Source organism: Lethenteron reissneri, chromosome 31 (assembly GCF_015708825.2).
Source record: "Lethenteron reissneri isolate LAM-NWPU_2019-01 chromosome 31, ASM1570882v1, whole genome shotgun sequence".
NCBI classification, from domain to species: domain Eukaryota; kingdom Metazoa; phylum Chordata; class Hyperoartia; order Petromyzontiformes; family Petromyzontidae; genus Lethenteron; species Lethenteron reissneri.
In genome coordinates, this window is record NC_083809.1 from 9,994,262 (window position 1) to 10,014,519 (window position 20,258).

General features: G+C 48.7%; 1 protein-coding gene across 1 annotated transcript; it reads right to left on the reverse strand.

Moving 5' to 3' along the window:
• Positions 1-610: 610 nt before the first annotated feature.
• On the reverse strand, positions 611-11,960 carry LOC133349787 (homeobox protein Dlx1a-like). Its single transcript, XM_061563532.1, has 3 exons — positions 11,626-11,960; positions 5,700-5,896; positions 611-2,829 (listed from the first exon to the last, which is right to left on the reverse strand). Exons 1-3 carry the CDS (start codon positions 11,855-11,857, stop codon positions 2,548-2,550), a joined length of 711 nt encoding a protein of 236 aa, XP_061419516.1. The 5' UTR covers positions 11,858-11,960; the 3' UTR covers positions 611-2,547.
• Positions 11,961-20,258: the final 8,298 nt, after the last annotated feature.

Genomic DNA, 20,258 nt, shown 5'->3' on the forward strand with positions numbered 1-20,258 from the left:
TCGGGTCCACGTTTTGCTGCGCTGCATTCCCCTGGCGAGCTCGGGGTATACGACGCATCGTCGACGGGAAGGGAGTTTCGCAACATTTGTGAGATCCGCCAACGGGCGCGGCGATTTGGCGCTGACCATTTATGTGAATCGCGGCGTGGACGATTCGACACTGTGACCCCCCAGACGCGCCACGGATCTACGTGGTGTGCAGCAGGGGGCAGTGCTGCAACATGCCGTGGCGTACGCGCATCAACCCACATTCGGCGCTCCTGGTGCCTTCCACCCCGACGAACCTCCGATGAACAGCGGTTGACAACCGTACGGTGCGAAATGAGTTCAACAAAACGAGATCAACGTACTCTTTGGTTCTTTCGGTAAAGTCACGTATAAAGATAAAATAATAAATTAAATAATAGCATACGACGTTTCATTTCGATATTTTTGCTAGGTTATTTAATTTAGTGTGTTCTTTCTCCCTCTTTCCTAATGTTCAAGCTTGCGTACTTGACCACGCGTCGCCGCACTCATTGACATGTTAATTTTTTCTCTAACCCCTCCCTCTCTCCGCCCCGCCCCCCTCTGTCTATTTAAGGCCTCGCCACATAGACGATCTCCCTCTCTGTGCCTATGTGTTACTCTCTCTCTCTCTATGTATCTTGGTGATATCTGTCTACTTATATGTCTGTCTATAGTTTTCTGGTTAGATTTTTGTTGCTATTTTATTTATAGCTGATGATGAATGCTTGTGTTGCAATCGAAACGTCGTATACTATTATTTAATTTGTTATTTTATCTTTATACGTGACTTTACCGAAAGAACCAAAGAGTAATTCATGCAGTCACGAAAGCTCCAAATTTAAGATCGAGATCAACGTACATGCATTGCAATCGCATTGACGAGCGTGGAGAAGTATGGTCAAAACGATCCGCACGGCGCGGTGAAGGCTTCATCCAGCAGTGGATTGATGAAGGGCTGTTCATTCGCACAATCTGCACGTACACGGTCACGACCGATAGCGATGCAGTTTGTCTTACAGTTGTGGGTTATAGACGATGTACATCGTATACGGGGCATCTTAACTACGGAGTGCTTGCGAAGCCACAATCAATGTCTTCAATTGCTCCAGCACGACAAGACACACGCCACATATTCCCTGCGTTAAAATAGACACCACCATCACCACGCACTAAGTGTTGCATTGCATCGTCACATACAGCTGCGGAGACATTGTGAAAACAATCGTCCGTGTTGGTTTTCACACGTACATATATAAAAACAAAAATCCTGAACATTCTCGTTTATGCTGCAGTACAAGATATGAAGCACTGCCTCGTGGTGTATTCAAGTGGCCACGGAGTCAGACTAAGGCACATTGACAAGGCAGATATGTTTAAACGTGACAGGTAAAACGAACGAAACTAACGATGGTAAATTTCATCAGCACCATCGAGCATGTGTACAGCCCTGAGCCACTTGGGGAAGGGGATTCCACATTCCTATCACGGGCGATTTTATCCACAGGACAACCACCAAGACAACATCGAGTATTGATATTACGTTGATGCCAGATATGACGTGAATTACAGACATGATGGGCACCGCTGAGAATTTAACGACGGCTGAAAATTTCCCAATGAAGTCGCGACAGACGATATGGAATTAACATTTGAGGGAATAGTGGAGCACGTGGATCAGGGAACAAAACAGTAATTTCTGGGACGTACACGACGGGTTAAAGGGGGGCAAAAGTGGGTCTTAGCAAGGCACGGTGTCGGCTATGAAGGATGATGGTGGCCGGTGGATGAAGCTGGTGATCGAATGACAGCCAAAGGAGGAAGCTCGCTCGAGAGATCGACCACCGCGGACATGAAGCTGCGTGGCAAGAAATGGATGTCGATGTTTTTTTTCATTAAATATAAACTCAGCGTTTCGTGCTGCTCTCAAGCGAGGTATGCACTTTTCACTTTGTCGGTGGCGAGGTGTTAACTCCCTCTCCTGGTATGCAGGACGTCGTAGATTCGATCCCAACCCTGACGCCTGCTGTATATTTAGTTTGCATGTCTCTCTCTCTCTCCTCGTGGTCCAATGTATTTTTCACTGCGTCCTCCTGTTTTTCCCTCCACATTTAGAAACACGAGTTTAAGAGTATTCAGCTGTTATACATTTCCACACGATAAGCCACTTCGTTGAGCCAGGTCTCGTTCTGAAAAAGAGCCATATAGCTCAGTGGGCCTTACCTGGTAAAATAAAAAGTTCAGTTTAAAAGGTGTGTCTGTCCTCGTTGTCTCTCAATGTACATCTTCATTTCTCCGTGTCTCTCTATCTCTCTCTCCACGTGTCTCCGTCTCGAGCACTTGTTTCCCTCGTTCGCACGAGACCCACCTCAGTGTTGCGACATCGCTGCTCCGAATCGTCGGACTTCGCACGGAGATACAACGGTTACTCCCACGTTCCTTTAACTCGGCGTCTCATCATCATCCCGAGGGCGTTGCCTCCTGGGTAGTGGTGAGGTCTCTGCCCCCGCACCCCAACACCCCCAATAGGAAGGTCATCTCTCACACGAGGTGGTGGTTGTGATGATGGGCGTGTGACGCGGGTCGGCTGTTGTTGTTCCAGGGTGGAGGATACACGGCCGAGAGGTAGGGGCCCGAGGGAGACCCCGCTTTGTCCGGGGTCTGTGGGGCCATGAAAGGCGAGTCCCAGGCGCCGGGGCCTGAGTAATCGATCGTTCCTGGGTGTGAACTTAGCCACGGAACGGGTGTCTCTCCGCCGCAGCCTCCCGACTGCTTGAGGAGCTTCTTATACTTGGAGCGTTTGTTCTGAAACCAGATCTTCACCTGTGTCTCGCAGTCACACGTGGGGGCGAGACCGCAGGCAATGGAAACATATCAGTGCTTTGTTTCAGCCGGAACATTCCGGAACGCTGTTCCGGGATTCATCTGCACGACACATCCATCTCGCCACATGTTGTGAGATATGTGTATATACACGTATGTGCACCCGATTATAGGAACGCAGGGCACAATAATGCGTAGTTATGTTGAAAAGTCGTCCCTTTTACTCTAGTGGTGGTGCCTTACGCCAATGGGACCTACTCCATGCCAGCCTAGCAGCGTTCCAAAATATGGAGTGAGATATTAAGCCCTTGAAACCATCACAAGACTCTGTTGGCAGTACCATGAGCGGCATATGTGACGAAAGGATTAACTCATCGCGTTTGTCACGTCCAGAGTAGCGAGCGTAAGTAAGACGACTTCGTTTTATATACAGCATCATTCACACAAGGCCTCACAGCGCTTTACAACACAATCCCAATAAAACAAAAAAGACAAAAAACCCTTAACATTAAAACTAAGAGGGAAAACAACTCTGCACAGACGGATACGCAAGAGAAAATAAACGTGCTTTCAGACGAGCCATAAAAACCTCCACTGACGGAGCGTCCCAAACGGCCTGGGGCAAGACTTGCCCCAGGGTGATAGAGAAAGCCCCGGCATCCATTGAACGCAGAGGGCAACCCATCCTATAAGCAGGGCGACTCTTCCCTGTCGAACCCGACCTCGGGCAAATGCACAATTAGAGTATCAGTCACGCTCCTGTTATCGGCAGTTATTACGTTGACGACAAATTTGGAACGAAAACTGAGAAGTGCTCAACGTCAGCATGGGGAGACGCGTGCTTGAAGTTGCATTGGTGCAGAAAAAGGAGCACGTGGATTTGAGAACTTACGCAGAGTTAATGACATCACACAAAACTAGGTGGAGATGGAGCGATTAAATCAGTTCATGCGCAGGATGGAATGCTACATCGCAATATCGTGACAGGTGGCGATTGCTTGAGGAGGCCATCATCCAGCAGAGGATTTATCACGGCTCATCATGATGATGATGATGATAATGAATGACGATCGGGGTCAATTAATATATTTACATGCACGGGACATTGCCAAAGTTCATCATCTTATTGTGGCGTGCAAATGTAAAGCCCTGTTCTCAATCCACTGCTGGATGAGGGCCTCCGCACACAGCATGACTGTACCATACTTCACCACGTTGGTCTGTGGGGGTTAATGAAGGCGAGGCGCATACACGTTGCAGCATAATACAGTACAACAATGGATTTTTCACGGAGTGCACTCTGCTGCCCACGACGCAGCCCCGCCGCAGCCTATGGCACCTGTTTTATGCGCGGCGGTGGTCACCCATCCAATCACTATCCAGGCTCGAACCCTGCTTGGCTTCCGAGATGTGACCAGACCAGGTGCTACCCTGGTCATCCTCGTAGTGGATTTTAACTGGCCATCGAACAAAGATGGTCACCGCATGGCGCGCTTTTATATGCGCGTCTGCGGCCGTCTGGAACGCTCTTCCGTCCCATATTAGGAAGCCACTGGGAGCTATGCACTTTTAGATCATCCACATAAAAAATATTTTTTTAGAACTGCTTTTTGTGTTTAGATTGCTGTCCTTCCTCCGCACCTCCGATTAGGATGGTTGGCTACGTACGGTGCGAAAGAAGTTCAACATACGTGCATACGATCTGGGCGAAGGATGTTGGCTGCGCGTGTGAGCCCCTATCCAGAGCAGCAGGGGGCGGCATCACGCTCTGCAAGCAACCCCCCACTCCCACGCTGGCTGAGTGAGACTTCAGCGTGCGCGTGGCAACGATGGGGGGCAGGATGGGAGAGGTGCCCCCCCCCCCTCCCCGCCGAGCCCCCCTGCCTACCCACAACTTTTTGCACAAGGAGCAAAATGTGCCAAGATGCCGCCACACGCCTCACCTCCTCCTTTAATGAATAGCCTGACAACATTGAAGCCACCTCCAGAACATTGAAGTAATAAATCACCTTCAACGACCCAGGAATTAATTTAAAGCTAAGGATCTGCCCCGCCCCCCCCACCCAGGTGCCCCCCACTAAACGTGTCAAGCTAAGCTGCCGACATTGAATGAAAACTCCGCCAGCACAAAGTGAATACGACACGTGGATTTGTCACTGTGATCACAGCCTCGTGGTTGGCTCGTCAGCAGACAGCTGGTAAACTTTGGACCCATGCGGAGGAACATACTGATGATTGTGATTGAGAGAGGACGATGATGACGAGGAGGATTATGGCGATTTTTTTGATGCTCATAATGATGGCGATGGTGATAATCATGACGCCGAAGATTACGCGTAGAATGAGGGGTAGGAAGGAGAATATTTATGATGATGATGATGATAACGAGCATAAAGCGAAGGGCACATTGATGATAACGAGGACCATCGTGACGATAACCAGGAGGATGTTGATCACGACGCCGATGATGAGGATGATGTCGACGATGAGAAACATGACGAGCAAGCCAGGGGGCGGAGGCAGGGTGGGCAAGGGTTCAAGTTCAAGTTAATTTATTGGGTATAGCCCTGTGAGCCATTCGGCTCTTGAATCAGGTGCAACCGCAACAAACAAAAAACAAAAACATGAACAAGAAAACATCTTCAAGTGACTATGTGACTAAGTGCAAACTGAAAATCCAGGGGGGAAAAAACTGCAAAAATTCCAGAAAAAAGCACCGTACACCAACGCTGCGTGTAAAAATCCCAGTGGGATGCAAGTCAAACAACAACAACAACAACCACAAGACAACTTAGATAAAGGCCATCAGTCTAACTCTGTACTACAACAAACAAACATGGGTTGTGAGGCGTGGAGGAAGAGGTCATCACCTGGGTCTGCGTGAGTCCCAGAGATGCGGCGAGCTCGGCGCGCTCGGGGAGTGCCAGGTACTGCGTCTGCTGGAAGCGGCGGTTGAGCGCGTGCAGCTGGAGGCTCGAGTAGATGCTGCGCGCCTTACGCACCTTCTTGCCGACCCGGCGTTCCGTGCATCCGGGGCCCTGCAGCAAGGACGGCCGCTTCTCACCGCCTGCAGCCCCCGCAATTGCATCATCATCATCATCATCATCGCCGCCGTCGCCGTCGTCATCAAATCATCATCGTCGTAATCGACGGACCGACGGACGGACACAATAATCCCCTGTGGGCTGGTGGAACCAGTGGGTTCCTACCAGTAAAATTCCCACCGTCTCTGCACCTCCGATGAGCACGCTAGGCGAAACAAGTGCCACGTGCAGCGTCTTGGGCTGCAATCGCATTTCGCCGCTGCTGCAAGAATCCACATTGTGATACACTTACATAGGTACTTCTAGATTTGAAGCTTTCGTGATTGCAGAAATCCATACTCTTTGGTTCTTTCGGTAAAGTCACGTAGGTAGAAAAAATAATAGATCACGACGTTTGATCGATTATTTTTTTTCTACCCACGTGACTTTACCGAAAGAACCAAAGAGTATGGATTTAACGCAGTTTAAAATTCGCCGAGTTCGTATCATTATTACGTGTCCGGCTTGTTCACGAAAAAATAAAATTAAAAAACGTCGTGATATATTATTTTTATTTTCTTTTATGTTTTACTTTATTTTTCTACCTACGTGACTTTACCGAAAGAACCAAAGAGTATTGACGTAGGTAACACAATGGCTCAGAGGCCCATAGACTCACACAGGGACATCACCGACTGCTCCTCTCTCCATACAAATCGTATGCTCGCTGTTTCCGTACTGCGTGTTGGGATGCGGTCACATGCAGACGACATATAAATAAAACACGCACATTCACATTGCATACTCTCGTATACATTGTATTACTTCGTATTATTATGTTATAAACAGGCATGCAGATACAATTATAACACTGTGTAACAAAAACTAAATTTGTTCCTGGGAGTTAAGTGTTATGTAGGTGTTATTTTCCAATTGCTTATGCCTCAAAAGTACAGAAAATGGCTATTAATCCCCACAAACTTTGCTTTTGTGACCAGGACAGTAATATTTTGAAATGTACCTATTTTCAATGAGAAAACGTGTGCATTTGTGTCATTCCTTCACGTAAATTACTGGTCACAAAAGAAAAGTTTGTGGGAAATAATAGCCTTTTTCTGTACTTTTGAGGCATACGCAATTATAAAACAACACTTACTACCCGGGAACAAAAATCATGTTACATAGTGAATTATCAACGATGGCATCATGAATTAGACCAATCGAGAAAGCAGAATCCAACACGTTTCACACTCGTGCGGACAGAAGACACACCTACGACACGTAACGAGTCGCGGGCCTGTCTTACCGTATCTCACGCAACCTTTCCCACGTATGCTGTATTGGTGCGAATTCGTGTGTCGCATGGCAATGCACTAACTTAGATCCACGGACCGTGCTGTGTGCATGAATGTACAGCGCTACCTTGGGCTTAGAGCTACAGCATCATTCGACATCGTATGCCACCGTGCAGGTGCATACGGCCATAACTAACGCACCGACTAGATTCTAGACTTTTGATTTAAAGCTGATGTCATTGTGCTGCTGTTACACGTGTGTGTGTGCGTGTGTTTTACGCAGCGCTATTACCGGTGAGTTTAGGTGTGTTAAATTTCGATTTAAAGCTTTCGTGACTGCAGGGATTCATATTCTTGGTTCTTTCGGTAAAGTCACGTAGAAGGGAAATTATAAAATAATATAAATATTAAACAATAAAAATTCTCACGACGTTTCGACTGCAACACAAGCAATCATCATTTTTCAAATGTTCTTGCTGTGGATTTCACACCTGATGATGATTGCTTGTGTTGCAGTCGAAACGTCGTGAGAATTTACATTGTTTTATATTTATATTATTTTATTATTTCCCTTCTACGTGACTTTACCGAAATAACCAAGAATATATTTTCTAGACCATGAAGAGCAACTCGTGACTAGACGATCACGTGACGAGCCGATCACGTGACGAAATGATCTAGTAACTAGACGATCACGTGACTGGCGCGTGCGGCTCTTCTTGAGGACAGTTTTCGTGACATTCTTCACGTGGCATTGCGGCTCTTCAAATATCGAGTCGAATTTTTTTCGTCATCGAATTCGAAACAAATCTTCTCGTTAATTTGGTTGCCGACCACTGTGCTAGAGAGTTGAAAAGTCGGAATTTTTTTTTTTTGCACACTTTCTAGTCACGCGTAGGCTTATAAGCATGACAATCTGATACCAGGTATATCTTTTTTGTTCATCTGGCCTCCCAAGAATGATTTCGCGGAGATGAATAATTATAGTTACACTCATAGGGCAGCTCCGCATTGCTCCGAGTCCCACGCTAAACTCTCACGCACCCATTGACCCGCTCGGATCAGTAAACCGAGTAATTCGCCTGCGTAGAGTTAGACGCTAAAGCCGATAAAAAGCGGTCACTTGGCACGCACCGATCGATACACAGGACGCGATTAACTGTAATTACAACCAACCGTAAACGACTTAAAGCTGTGCATATACGACAACCAAAACCATCAAAATGTAATACGAACGATTTTACCGCCGCATTTAGATGAGGATATTCACGCAGTCACCAACACGGGTATAACGGAACGCGAACCGACACGGAACCGTGACATTTCACAAGTTCGCCCTGCCACGAAAACAACATTTGCGAGATGTGTACGTATGTTGAACTTCTTTCGCACCGTACGTAGCCAACTGTGCTAATCGGAGGTGCGGGGGGAACGACAACAAATGCCCGCTGACGGTGGTAAACATGTCCAAGAGATATATGTATGGCAAAACATAAACAAATGCACCTTTAAATTTGAATTTAAAGCTTTCGTGACTGCAGGGATTCATATTCTTGGTTCTTTCGGTAAAGTCACGTAGAAAGGAAACAATTTTTTTTTTATAAAAAATAAAATAGATTTATATTTGTATTATTTTATTGTTTCCCTTCTACGTGACTTTACCGAAAGAACCAAGAAAATGCACCTTTACTTTCCGTGAATAGCGTACTCATGATGTGTACAGGTTAGGACATTCGTAATTACACAATACGAGAGCAGACCTGTTTCCACATAGAAACATACAAGAATGCTTTGCACAACCCATTGACCAAACGGTACTTCGGGGTGCGCATGAGTTGCAGCAGCATTGATCCAGCACACGCAAACTCTGGACCGGGTTCAACATACAGCGTCTCATCAGCAGTGACAACACAGCTCAGCTCACTAGTAGAGAACACTTGTAGAGAATACAGGTATGTGTGTACACAGTGACACGTACGGGGGCCACGCGTAAGAGCATAACAGCACAAGAAACAATCACGCATTTAACACAGATAACATCACAGGTAACATCACAGGTCAGAGTAGAGATAACTCTGCAACTGACAGCACAGTTAACTGCTACAGGTGAGAGCCACAGGTGAGGGCTACATGTAAGAGCGCTGCGCATGTAATATATAACATTAGTAAAAGTATGGACTACAAGTCTTGTAATAGCACAGGTAAAAGAGCAGGTAATAGCCCGGGTAACAACAAACCTACATATTCTTGGATATTTCGGTAAAGTCACGTAGAAGGGAAATAATACAATAATAAAAATAAAACATTATTACATTCTCACGACGTTTCGGCCACAGCACAAGCAGCCGTCCTCAGGTGAAAAACAGAGCTGTCGGAAAGACAGCGTCCTAATGAACACCGCTAAGCTTGGCAGCGTATTTTAAGCTGGGTGGGAGGAGCAGAGCGCCTTGACAAAGGAGTTTACATATCAACAGAGGAATTTGGCATATTGACGCTCAAGAACTGCTTCTACCCGACTGCCATACAATAGACCGATGTGAAAAAACTAGGTATAAACTACGTCAATATAATCAATGTACTCAAAATATTCAACAATAAGCTGAGCTTTCCGGGTGAGAGAGACACTGGTGAGAGGGTCACGGGTGAGAGAGACACGGGTGAGAGAGAGACATGGGTGAGAGAGACACGGGTAAGAGAGACACGGGTAAGAGAGACACGGGTGAGAGAGAGAGAGAGACATGGGTGAGAGAGACACGGGTGAGAGAGAGAGACATGGGTGAGAGAGACACGGGTGAGAGAGAGACACTGGTGAGAGAGAGAGACACGGGTGAGTGAGAGACACGGGTGAGTGACCGGTGAGTGAGAGACACGGGTGAGTGAGAGACACGGGTGAGAGAGAGTCACGGGTGAGAGAGAGAGTCACGGGTGAGAGAGAGAGTCACGGGTGAGAGAGTCACGGGAGAGAGAGACACGGTGAGAGAGACACGGGGAGAGAGACACGGGTGAGAGAGAGAGACACGGGTGAGAGAGAGAGAGAGTCACGGGTGAGAGAGACACGGGTGAGAGAGTTACGGGTGAGAGAGACACGGGTGAGAGAGTCACGGGTGAGAGAGATACGGGTGAGAGAGACACGGGTGAGAGAGACACGGGTGAGAGAGACACGGGTGAGAGAGTCACCGGTGAGAGAGACACGGGTGTGAGAGTCACGGGTGAGAGGGTCACGGGTGAGAGAGACACGGGTGAGAGAGAGAGACATAGGTGAGAGAGACACGGGTGAGAGAGAGACACGGGTGAGAGGGTCACGGGTGTGAGAGACACGGGTGAGAGGGTCACAGGTGAGAGAGACACGGGTGAGAGAGTCACGGGTGAGAGGGTCACGGGTGAGAGAGACACGGATGAGAGGGAGAGTCACGGGAGAGAGAGACAAGGGTGAGTGAGAGACACGGATGAGAGGGAGAGTCACGGGAGAGAGAGACACTGGTGAGAGAGAGACACGGGTGAGAGAGAGACACGGATGAGAGGGAGAGTCACGGGAGAGATAGAGACTGGTGAGAGAGAGACAAGGGTGAGTGAGAGACACGGATGAGAGGGAGAGTCACGGGAGAGAGAGACACTGGTGAGAGAGAGACAAGGGTGAGTGAGAGACACGGATGAGAGGGATAGTCACGGGAGAGAGAGACACTGGTGAGAGAGAGACACGGGTGAGAGAGAGACACGGGTGAGAGAGAGACACGGATGAGAGAGAGACACGGGTGAGAGAGAGACACGGGTGAGAGAGTTACGGGTGAGAGACACGGGTGAGAGAGACACACGGGTGAGTCACGTGAGAGGGAGAGTCACGGGAGAGAGAGACACGGGTGAGAGAGAGTCACGGGAGAGAGAGACACGGGTGAGAGAGACACGGGTGAGAGCGTCACGGGTGAGAGAGAGACACGGGTGAGAGAGAGAGACACGGGTGAGAGAGAGACACGGGTGAGAGAGAGACACGGGAGAGAGAGTTACGGGTGAGAGACACGGGTGAGAGAGACACACGGGTGAGTCACGTGAGAGGGAGAGTCACGGGAGAGAGAGACACGGGTGAGAGAGAGTCACGGGAGAGAGAGACACGGGTGAGAGAGACACGGGTGAGAGCGTCACGGGTGAGAGAGAGACACGGGTGAGAGAGAGAGACACGGGTGAGAGAGAGACACGGGTGAGAGAGAGACACGGGAGAGAGAGTTACGGGTGAGAGACACGGGTGAGAGAGACACACGGGTGAGTCACGTGAGAGGGAGAGTCACGGGAGAGAGAGACACGGGTGAGAGAGAGTCACGGGAGAGAGAGACACGGGTGAGAGAGACACGGGTGAGAGCGTCACGGGTGAGAGAGAGACACGGGTGAGAGAGAGAGACACGGGTGAGAGAGAGACACGGGTGAGAGAGAGACACGGGAGAGAGAGAGACACGGGTGAGCTCCCTGGGTATTCCGCTCTGACGCACCTTCACCGGGCCGCGGCTCGGCCCCTCGTCCGCTCAGCTGGTAGGGCGGCAGGGGCTGGGAAAAGTTCCCGGCTCCCGACTCGGCGCGGAGTCTCCCCGGGTACCCCGAGGCGCCGAGGGGCCCCCCGTGCAGAGTCCCGTGGCGGGGGTCTTGCTCCGCGAACCCGGGGGGGCCGGTCTTGAGGAGGCGCGGGGGGAGCGGGGGCGCCTCGTAGTGGTGCGGCGTCTGCATGGCACACGGGGGCCATGCGTGCCCCCACCGGGCAGCAGCAAGTAGCAAGCAACAGAAGAAGAAGAATAGCAGCGGGATCAACAGGAGAGAAATGAAAAGTAATAACAACGGATAGCAAAGCAACAGGAGCTAAATCAGAACAGCGGCTGCTGCAACAGCAGCAGCAGCAGCAGAATTAGAAGTAACAGCAGCAGCAACGCCTGGATTGGAATCAAAAGAGCAGCAGCAGCAGGAGCAGCAGCAGGAGCAGCAGCAGCAGGGGGTAAGTTACAGCAGCAGCAGCTGCAGCAGCAGCAGGGGGTAAGTTACTGCAGCAGCAGCTGCACCATCGGGCAGCAGGGACCCGGATAAAGCGGCCCTGGGAGCAGCAGGAGGAGGAGGAGCGGGAGGCACCGAGGAGGATCCGAGGAGGCGGATTTACGCGGCTCCGTGTGCTCGCGCGGCGTCAGCGCCTCCTATATGCGGGGCACGGGAGCGGGGATCCAACCTAGACCTCCTCTACTCCTCCTCTGCTCCCCTTCCTCCTCCCACCGAGGAGGTCCCCTTCACCCGCCCACCACGATCATCATCATCATCACACCCCTCCGCCCGTAAGCCCCCTCTCTCTCTCCCCCCATCACCCGGCTCTGTCACCTCGCTCGCCACTCATCACTTGGCTCCACCATCATCTTCACATTTGTGTCTTTTGGCGAATGTGCACATCACACTCAATGAATGCGTGATCAAACAAAGCGCACCTCGGGTTAGCACGGTTGGCTATGTAGCGTGCGAAAGAAGTTCGTGTTACCTACAAGACAGTGTTTCGTTACCAGAACATACCGTTACAGTGCCCGCATGTGCTTATGGACTCGTGTGTCTCTAGCGGCACGTGTGGACACTCTCCGATCCCGTGTTTTGGTTGGTTACGTACGGCGCGAAAAAAGGTTCAACCTTACATGCAGTGCGCACGCTGTAGACACGAGCACTCAAATGACCCAGCAGAATGCGTTTATCGGGCAGCGCTCTGCTGATGAGTCTCGAAAAGCGCAAACCGGCCCGCAGTTTGCTGCTCGAAAGCAGAGGTCGAAAAGACGCCGTGGGGTGACGAATCTCAATGTGATTTAAATATTAATATTTGTAGTTCAACACAATGTAATCCGATTATTGATTATTGTCCCCACGTGGCATAGGCCATACGCACAATTGTGCATATGGTAGGTGTCTTGACGAATGTAAGAGATTGCCTCTCGATTTGAGAACATCTGCTGTATGCACTATAGGTAATAACCAGGCACGCGCATGCACGCATAGAACACGACTGTTCAACGTTTTGTGTCACGGTGTGTGTGTGTGTTTATTGCAGTATCTTGATGGTGGCAAATTGAGTGCAAACGCTGTGCCGGTTTAAATGCGGAATAAGAGTGGAGTATATCGCGTGCGGTGTTTGTGCATAAGCGACGGATATTTGAACCGGTCCTGGGCCTCCCCTAGGTCGACTCGGCCTCAAATGAGTACCTGGTGCGGTGTGTAAACATCGACTACTAGGGATACTAAGGCGGCCGGGTGTGGTGCTGGCCACCGACTCCCGCGTGTGCCGTGCCGGCCTCCATAGGTGCTCGCTAACAGCACTTGCCCCAACAGTCTGCTGCAGGCTATACGGGGGACCTTTGTCTGTGCGCTATGCCATGGTGGCAGTACAGGCGACACGATCAATAGCAAGTTATTCCGCATAAACATTTACGCAACGAGAGGACGTATTTTCAACATCGGCCATGTTCGATCCATTGCTAGATGAAGCCCCCTCTCCCCGAAACGTCGCCGTGCTTCACGAATCGTGCGATGCGACATTCCACCCAGGACCTGCACACGAGCTGATTTCATCGCTCCATCTCCTCGGTAGACATTCACTCGGACGCCCGCCATCCCTTGGGGGTGGCGCTCCGTCATTATTCTTGACCGTCGGTCATTTGCTGTTATTGGTAGTGAAGGCTTAACGGTGGTTGTACGGTGATTGAAAGTAAGAATATCGGTGGTTGTCAAATGAGTGATGCTTGGCTACGTTCTGTAGATGGCTGTTCCGACTTCATGTGGCTTGGCCCCGAACACCATCCACGCTTAAACCGCTCAGCTGGAGATCTGTGAAAAAGAGCTTTTCAGCTCATCTGATTCCTCCAGCGTAAATACAGATTCTGAGCTGCTTCCAATGACGCGTGAGTGAGCGGCTCACCCATGGCTTGGCTCAGTGCTCGGCTCGGGGAAATCCTCGGCGCGGCTGGAGCCACACGCTCAGAGCCGGCTCAAGTTCAGTGCGTGGCTTTGAGCCGGCTCCCTTGAGCCTGAGCCAAGCCTGAACCGAACCGTCACTGAGAATTCGGGCCTCTGTGCAGCTGTGGGACATACCATCCGTGGATCATAATTTTAACTTTCAACTTATTTTTATTTAAGGGGCGTCACGGTGGCGAGATGTTAACTACCTCGCATGGTATGCGGTATTTGGAGTTTGCATGTCTCTCTCACCCCGTGGTCGGGTGGTTTCTTTCTCCGGGTCCTTCGGTTTTTCCTTCCACATTTAGAAGCATGCCTTTAGATTATTTGGCTGCGAAACATTTCCACGTCATGCGCCACTTTGTGGAGCCATCATTTGTGGCCAGGTCGGTTCTGAAAAAGAAGCTAATAGCTTTAGTGGGTTTTACCTGGTAAAATAAAAAACGTGTATTTTACGCAATTTCTTTACCTCTCCTATACGTTGCCATCTTGTCGTGTTTTTGTATAGTTTGTTGTTGTAACGTCGTGACCCGTCCCTACTGGACAGCTGTGAAACAAGAGCTTTATAGCTCATCGGATTCCTCCAGTATAAATACAAATTCTGATTCTCATCTGATGTGGTGCATCTGAAGCGGTATATATAAATCGCACAACTTGTCTGAGACATCCCACAACTTCTACAACACACAACCACAATTCAAAGAGTGAAAGTCACTAAGCGAGCTATTGTGTTCCAGTGTTTATCTCCCAGCCTGTGTTGTGTTGTGTATATACTTGTCTGTAACGTGACTCTGCGTCTATTATGTGGGAAGTGGTAGTGCAGCGTGTAGCGCTACGCTGCGCTATGAACCAGGAGACCCGAGTTCGATTCCCGCTCACGGCCACCAACAGCCAGTGACGATGATTTAAACCGGTACTGGGCTTCCGCTATGTCGACTCAGCCTGAAATGAGTATCTGGTGCGGTGTACAGTAAATATCGCCACTAGGGAGACAAAGGTTGTCGGGCGTGGTGCTCACCACCCACCCCCTTGTCTACCGTTCCGGCCTTCATAGACCCCAAGAGTCTGTTCGAGGTATCTTTACACATGCACTTGACGTGCATTCGTGTATTATTATTTTGTCAGGAGCGTCATCTCTATCACAAACACACCTTTACATTAATCAGAGTACATTACCGATGAAATGTTAATACTTCTTTTCCCGCTCTCCATTGCATTGTCAAAATACTCGATCCATTTTCACGTATGAATATGTGTATACACAACGCGACGAGATGAGAGAAATCACGACCTTGTAGAATATACAATGTTCCGTGCAACGTTTCGGGCAATGGCTCATCTGCTACATCCTCCATGTGCCGCATCCTTTCTTAAAGACGTCGGCGAACATGGCCTTCTCTATGATAAAGGGTCTTTTTTTGGGTTAGATCGCGTAAATATGAATGTGTCGTCATTCAGACTCTGTCTTCTCGACAGACCTGTTCTACACCTGAGGACGGCTGCTTGCGTTGTGGCCGAAACGTCGTGAGAATTATTTTATTATGTTTTATTCTATTATTTTATTATTTCCATTCTACGTGACTTTACCGAAAGAACCAAGAAGAGTATGAATCATTGCAGTCACGAAAGCTTCAAATATAAAATTATGAACAATATTGGCCGCGAAAGCCTACGTGCTAATTTGGGTCGTGTGTATGTAGGACTTCTTTCGCACCGTACGTAGCCAACCGTAGTAATCGGAGGTTCGCCAAGGTTTAGTCGATGGACAGGCAGTTCCGTCCGTGTGTGGTGGGTGAAGTGTGGGCACAGCCACATCTGCCGACTCAATTCCACTGGAAACGGTTACCGGTTCCAGACTTTCGGATCCGAGAACCGAATCTCCAAACGGTTACCGGTTACCGGCAGAGTGAGTACACAGCCTCACTAACTCGCTTTGACTCACTCCGATCCTCGCTTTTGAGGCACAGATTCGAAAGTTTTCATTTTCAGTTTTTTTTATCGTGACAATTATATTCGTTTTGATTTAAAGCTTTCGTGACTGCAGGGATTCATATTCTTGGTTCTTTCGGTAAAGTGACGTAAAAGAAATAGTTAAATATTTTTATTATTTTATTATTTCCCTTCTACGTCACTTTACCGAAAGAACCAAGAATATAATTATATTCGTGTTCAATGTCAGGATCAGAATATGTATTTATACTGGAGGAATCCGATGAGCTATTAAGGCTCTTTTTCAGATGCCCGGTAGGGGCGGGTAAGAATGCTACAAAAATATTACAACACATGATAGTCGTGCAAAGTCCAAGAAAGGTAAACAAAAATGTAATGTATTTACATCATTAGAATGGACATAACTCATCCGGTCACGATCATCTCTACATTATATCGCCATGTAAATAAATACTTGCCAATTTACATTTGAAATATAATTAGAGTTTGTGATTTTCGTGACTGTGGATGATGATGCTGATGATAGCGACATTATTTTTAAATATAGAGCAGTATATTGTTTATCATGAGTTAAATGTTTACTAATTGTATCTGTCCATGAACATTATATACGTTTCATATATGTAGCAGATTGCGTTGTGTATTAAGAATAAAGCTTACTCGTCTTCAAGCAGACAGCGTGTGTGTACATTGAGAGGCTGGCGTTTCACGGGAAGGACTGCGTTTCTCATAAAACCTGTGCAATATCATGAAGCTATTTATCAAATTACAGGGAATCGCGTACATTAACATCGGCTACCGTTCGGTTACGGTACTGTTCACTGATACATAAAATGCATGTTATCTTCGAGCTTAAAGAAACAGGAGTGAAATCATGACAGTAACGACGTATCTGATGATGTAATTAAACTTACCTGTTGGGATCTTCATAACTTAGACTCAGACATAGCCGGAGACCACAGTGATCAGAACATCATCATCATGTGGGTTCATTAATCTTTTTTTTATATATATTTTCTGGAGATTTGGAAATGTTATTAATGAGAGGCGATAACGTGAAATGTGTCTTTGAATTAGTTTTACAGATGACAACGTGGTATCATTACCTGCGTCCCCTTGAAATGGCTTGCCATGTCACGGCTCCGATGTATTTGTTATCATTCTGATCTCATTGAAATGCACACATTTGGAGTTATTTATGCAAATGTAATTGGAGAAGCGAAGTCTTACACACGAATGGCGGACGGGCGGGCGGGGGGGGACAATATAAACCATCTCAGATTTTGCTGATGACACAGTCCTTATCAGTTCCAGTGGGAATGCACCACCGGGAACGAGTGCAGAACTTAACAAAGAGGGGCTGCAAAGTGGAGCTCAAGATAAATATTAGCAAACACAAAGGTCGCGTTCAACAAGTTGACTAAACAAATGAGTAATATTTATAAGGCTGCCACAATGGTGTGTGGGCAATGGTTAACACGCTTAAAGGGAGCGGTTGTGCAGTGGTTAGCGTGCTGCGCTACGAACCTGGAGGAGACCCAGTTCGATTAGCCATATTTATTTGTTGTAGTACAGTGTTAGACTGATAACTTTAATCTAAATTGTCTTATGGTTGTTATTGTTTTACTTGCGTCCCACTGGGATTTTTGCACACAGCATTGATATACGGTGCTTTTTCTGGAAGACTTTGCAGTTTTTTCCTGGATTTTTCTGTTGCACGTAGTCACTTTAAGATGTTTCTTGTTCATGTGTTTTTGTTTGTTTGCGGTTGCACCCGATTCAAGAGCCGATGGCTCACAGGGCTATACCTAATACATGAACTGAACTGATTCCCGATCACTGTCACCACCAGTGACGATTATCTGAACCCGTCCTGGGCCTCGCCGAGGTCGAATAAGCCTCAAATGAGTACCTGGTGCGTTTTGTAAAAACATCGCCACTGGGAGAAAACGGTGATGGTGCTGACCACCCACCCCCTCGTGTGCCGTGCCGGCCTTCATAGGTGCTCGCCCACAGCACTTGCCCCAACAGTCTGTTACAGGCCATACGGGTGATCTTTGTCCTTGTTAACACACTGCACTTGCAATCCAGAGGTCGCCGGTTCAATTCCATCTCCCCGGATGGCAATTGAAACAACGTTACAAGTTTCAATCAGTGCATTAGTTACTGAAACTAAGAATATAATAGTTCACCTGTTTCTGAATTTGGGACCCGATTAATAATGATCGATCTTGACAAAGGGCGTCTGAGCCGTGCCGACCTTCATAGGTGCTCGCTAACAGCACTTGCCCCAACAGTCTGTTAAGGCTATAAGGGGGATCTTTGTCTTTGGTCGTATGAGCGCGCATGCCATTCATGTGTTCACACCTGCGCGTGTGCATACGTACGCGCGCGCGTGTCTGTGTGCGAGTGTGTGTTCACAGACGGCTGTGTGTGCACGCGTACACGAGTTTATTGGGCAGCAGGGTGGCGGAGTGCACGTATGCCTCGCAGCGAGAAGCACCTGGGCTCGATTCGTAACTCGGGACGCCTATCTGTGCGGAGATTTGTCCGTTCTTCCCGCTGCTCTGCATGGGGTTTCTTCCGGATTCTCCAGTTTCCTCCCACAGATTAGAAATAAACATCCCAATGCTGCTAAATAATTAGCAAATTACCTTGTCCACTACTGCGAATAACTTGGCTGGACTCGCCTGAAGAAGAGTGTTGAGACTCACTTTGGCTGAAGAAGAGTGTTGAGACTCACTTCGGCTTTCCTGGGGTAAGCAAGCGAAACAATGATGATGGTACAGTGTGTGCACGCATGTAATACAAAGATAAAGATCCCACCCTATAGCCTGGACAGACTGCTGGGGCAATGCATTTGTTTTTTTTAATCCTTTATATTAAGTTCACTTGCTTGTTTGCGCGCTTACGACCGTGCAAATCTTTCGGTCGTTTTTTTAACCCACTTCCCGTGATCCAATCGAGCTGACATTTTGCACACAGACTCGTTGTGCGTGACAATTTATTTTCGTGAAAATGTTTTTCCATAACTTTACACTGTTTAGGAAAAAATTATATTTAATTACCAATTGCTTAATGGTGACAGGCAATCATCTGACCCATAGATGGCAGCCATCTCAAGCCAGAGGACGAGAGGACTCTAGCCGCCACGCATATAAAGGATTTATAGTGAAAAACTTTTTTTATGAATGGGGCAGATGAAAGAGAGATGGTGGTGGAAAGAGAGAGATGGCGGAGAGGAGAGTGAGGGCTTGGAGAAACGATGGAGAGTGTGGGGAGAGTGGAATGATACAAATACACACAGACACATACAGACATACAGACACACAGACACACACAAGACAAAGGTCCCCCGTATAGCTTTAACAGACTGTTGGGACAAGTGCTATTAGCGAGTAGCACCTATGAAGGCCGGCACGGCACACGAGGAGTGTGGCCAGCACCACGCCTGGCCGCCTTTGTCTCCCCAGTGTCAATATTTACACACCGCATCAGCTACTCAATTGATGCTGAGTCGACCTAGGGGAGGCCCAGGGCCATGTTAAGATAATCGTTACCGGCGGTGGCCACGAGTGGGAATCGAACTCGGCTCGCCGGTGACGTAGCCGCTACACTACGGCTCTCCCACATGGAGCACGCAACACAACAACACACAACAACACAACAACACACGCGAGGCATTGGAACTGCTGCCCGCGGCATCGGGTCACTGCAGATCAAAGCCGCAGGCGGCCCGGCTGCGTCTCCCAGGGCTGCTGAGGAGGAGGCTGGGAGCTCGGTGCTCTGCTCCGGCAGGGCCGAGGAAACACAAACACGGGAGGGGGTGGGACGGGGATCTGCCCTGCCACGCTCCCTGCGGTGGGGGGGGGGGGGCGGAGATCGGCACGCACGATGCCGCACGGAACGTCGCCACACACAGACAGATGTGACGACAAAGACGAACGGACACAAAAACGAACGCGGACTTGCATAGCGGTGCCAAGATGCGGCTGCATCTCCAAGCCACCGTACAGGCACGAGCGGCGTTAATTTGTTTTATTTATCTTGAGACGGTCTTTCGAGACATTGAATCGTGGACTTGTGAGCGAGGTAATACAGCTCTGGAGCAAGGTGCTGCTCCGTTATCCAGCACGCATCAACCAGTGGATCCTGCCCAGATCCCGCGACACCCGTTCCATCCGCGCTGCACACCAGGCTACTCATC

What these genes read in the sequence shown, in the direction of transcription:
- LOC133349787 (XM_061563532.1), bottom strand. Translation starts at nt 11,857, where the DNA reads ATGCAGACGCCGCACCACTACGAGGCGCCCCCGCTCCCCCCGCGCCTC. An exon ending in CGAGCCGCGGCCCGGTGAAG is followed by an intron (nt 5,897 to 11,625) that starts GTGCGTCAGAGC and finishes CGGGGGCTGCAG; the next exon opens with GCGGTGAGAAGCGGCCGTCC. An exon ending in TGGGACTCACGCAGACCCAG is followed by an intron (nt 2,830 to 5,699) that starts GTGATGACCTCT and finishes TGCGAGACACAG; the next exon opens with GTGAAGATCTGGTTTCAGAA.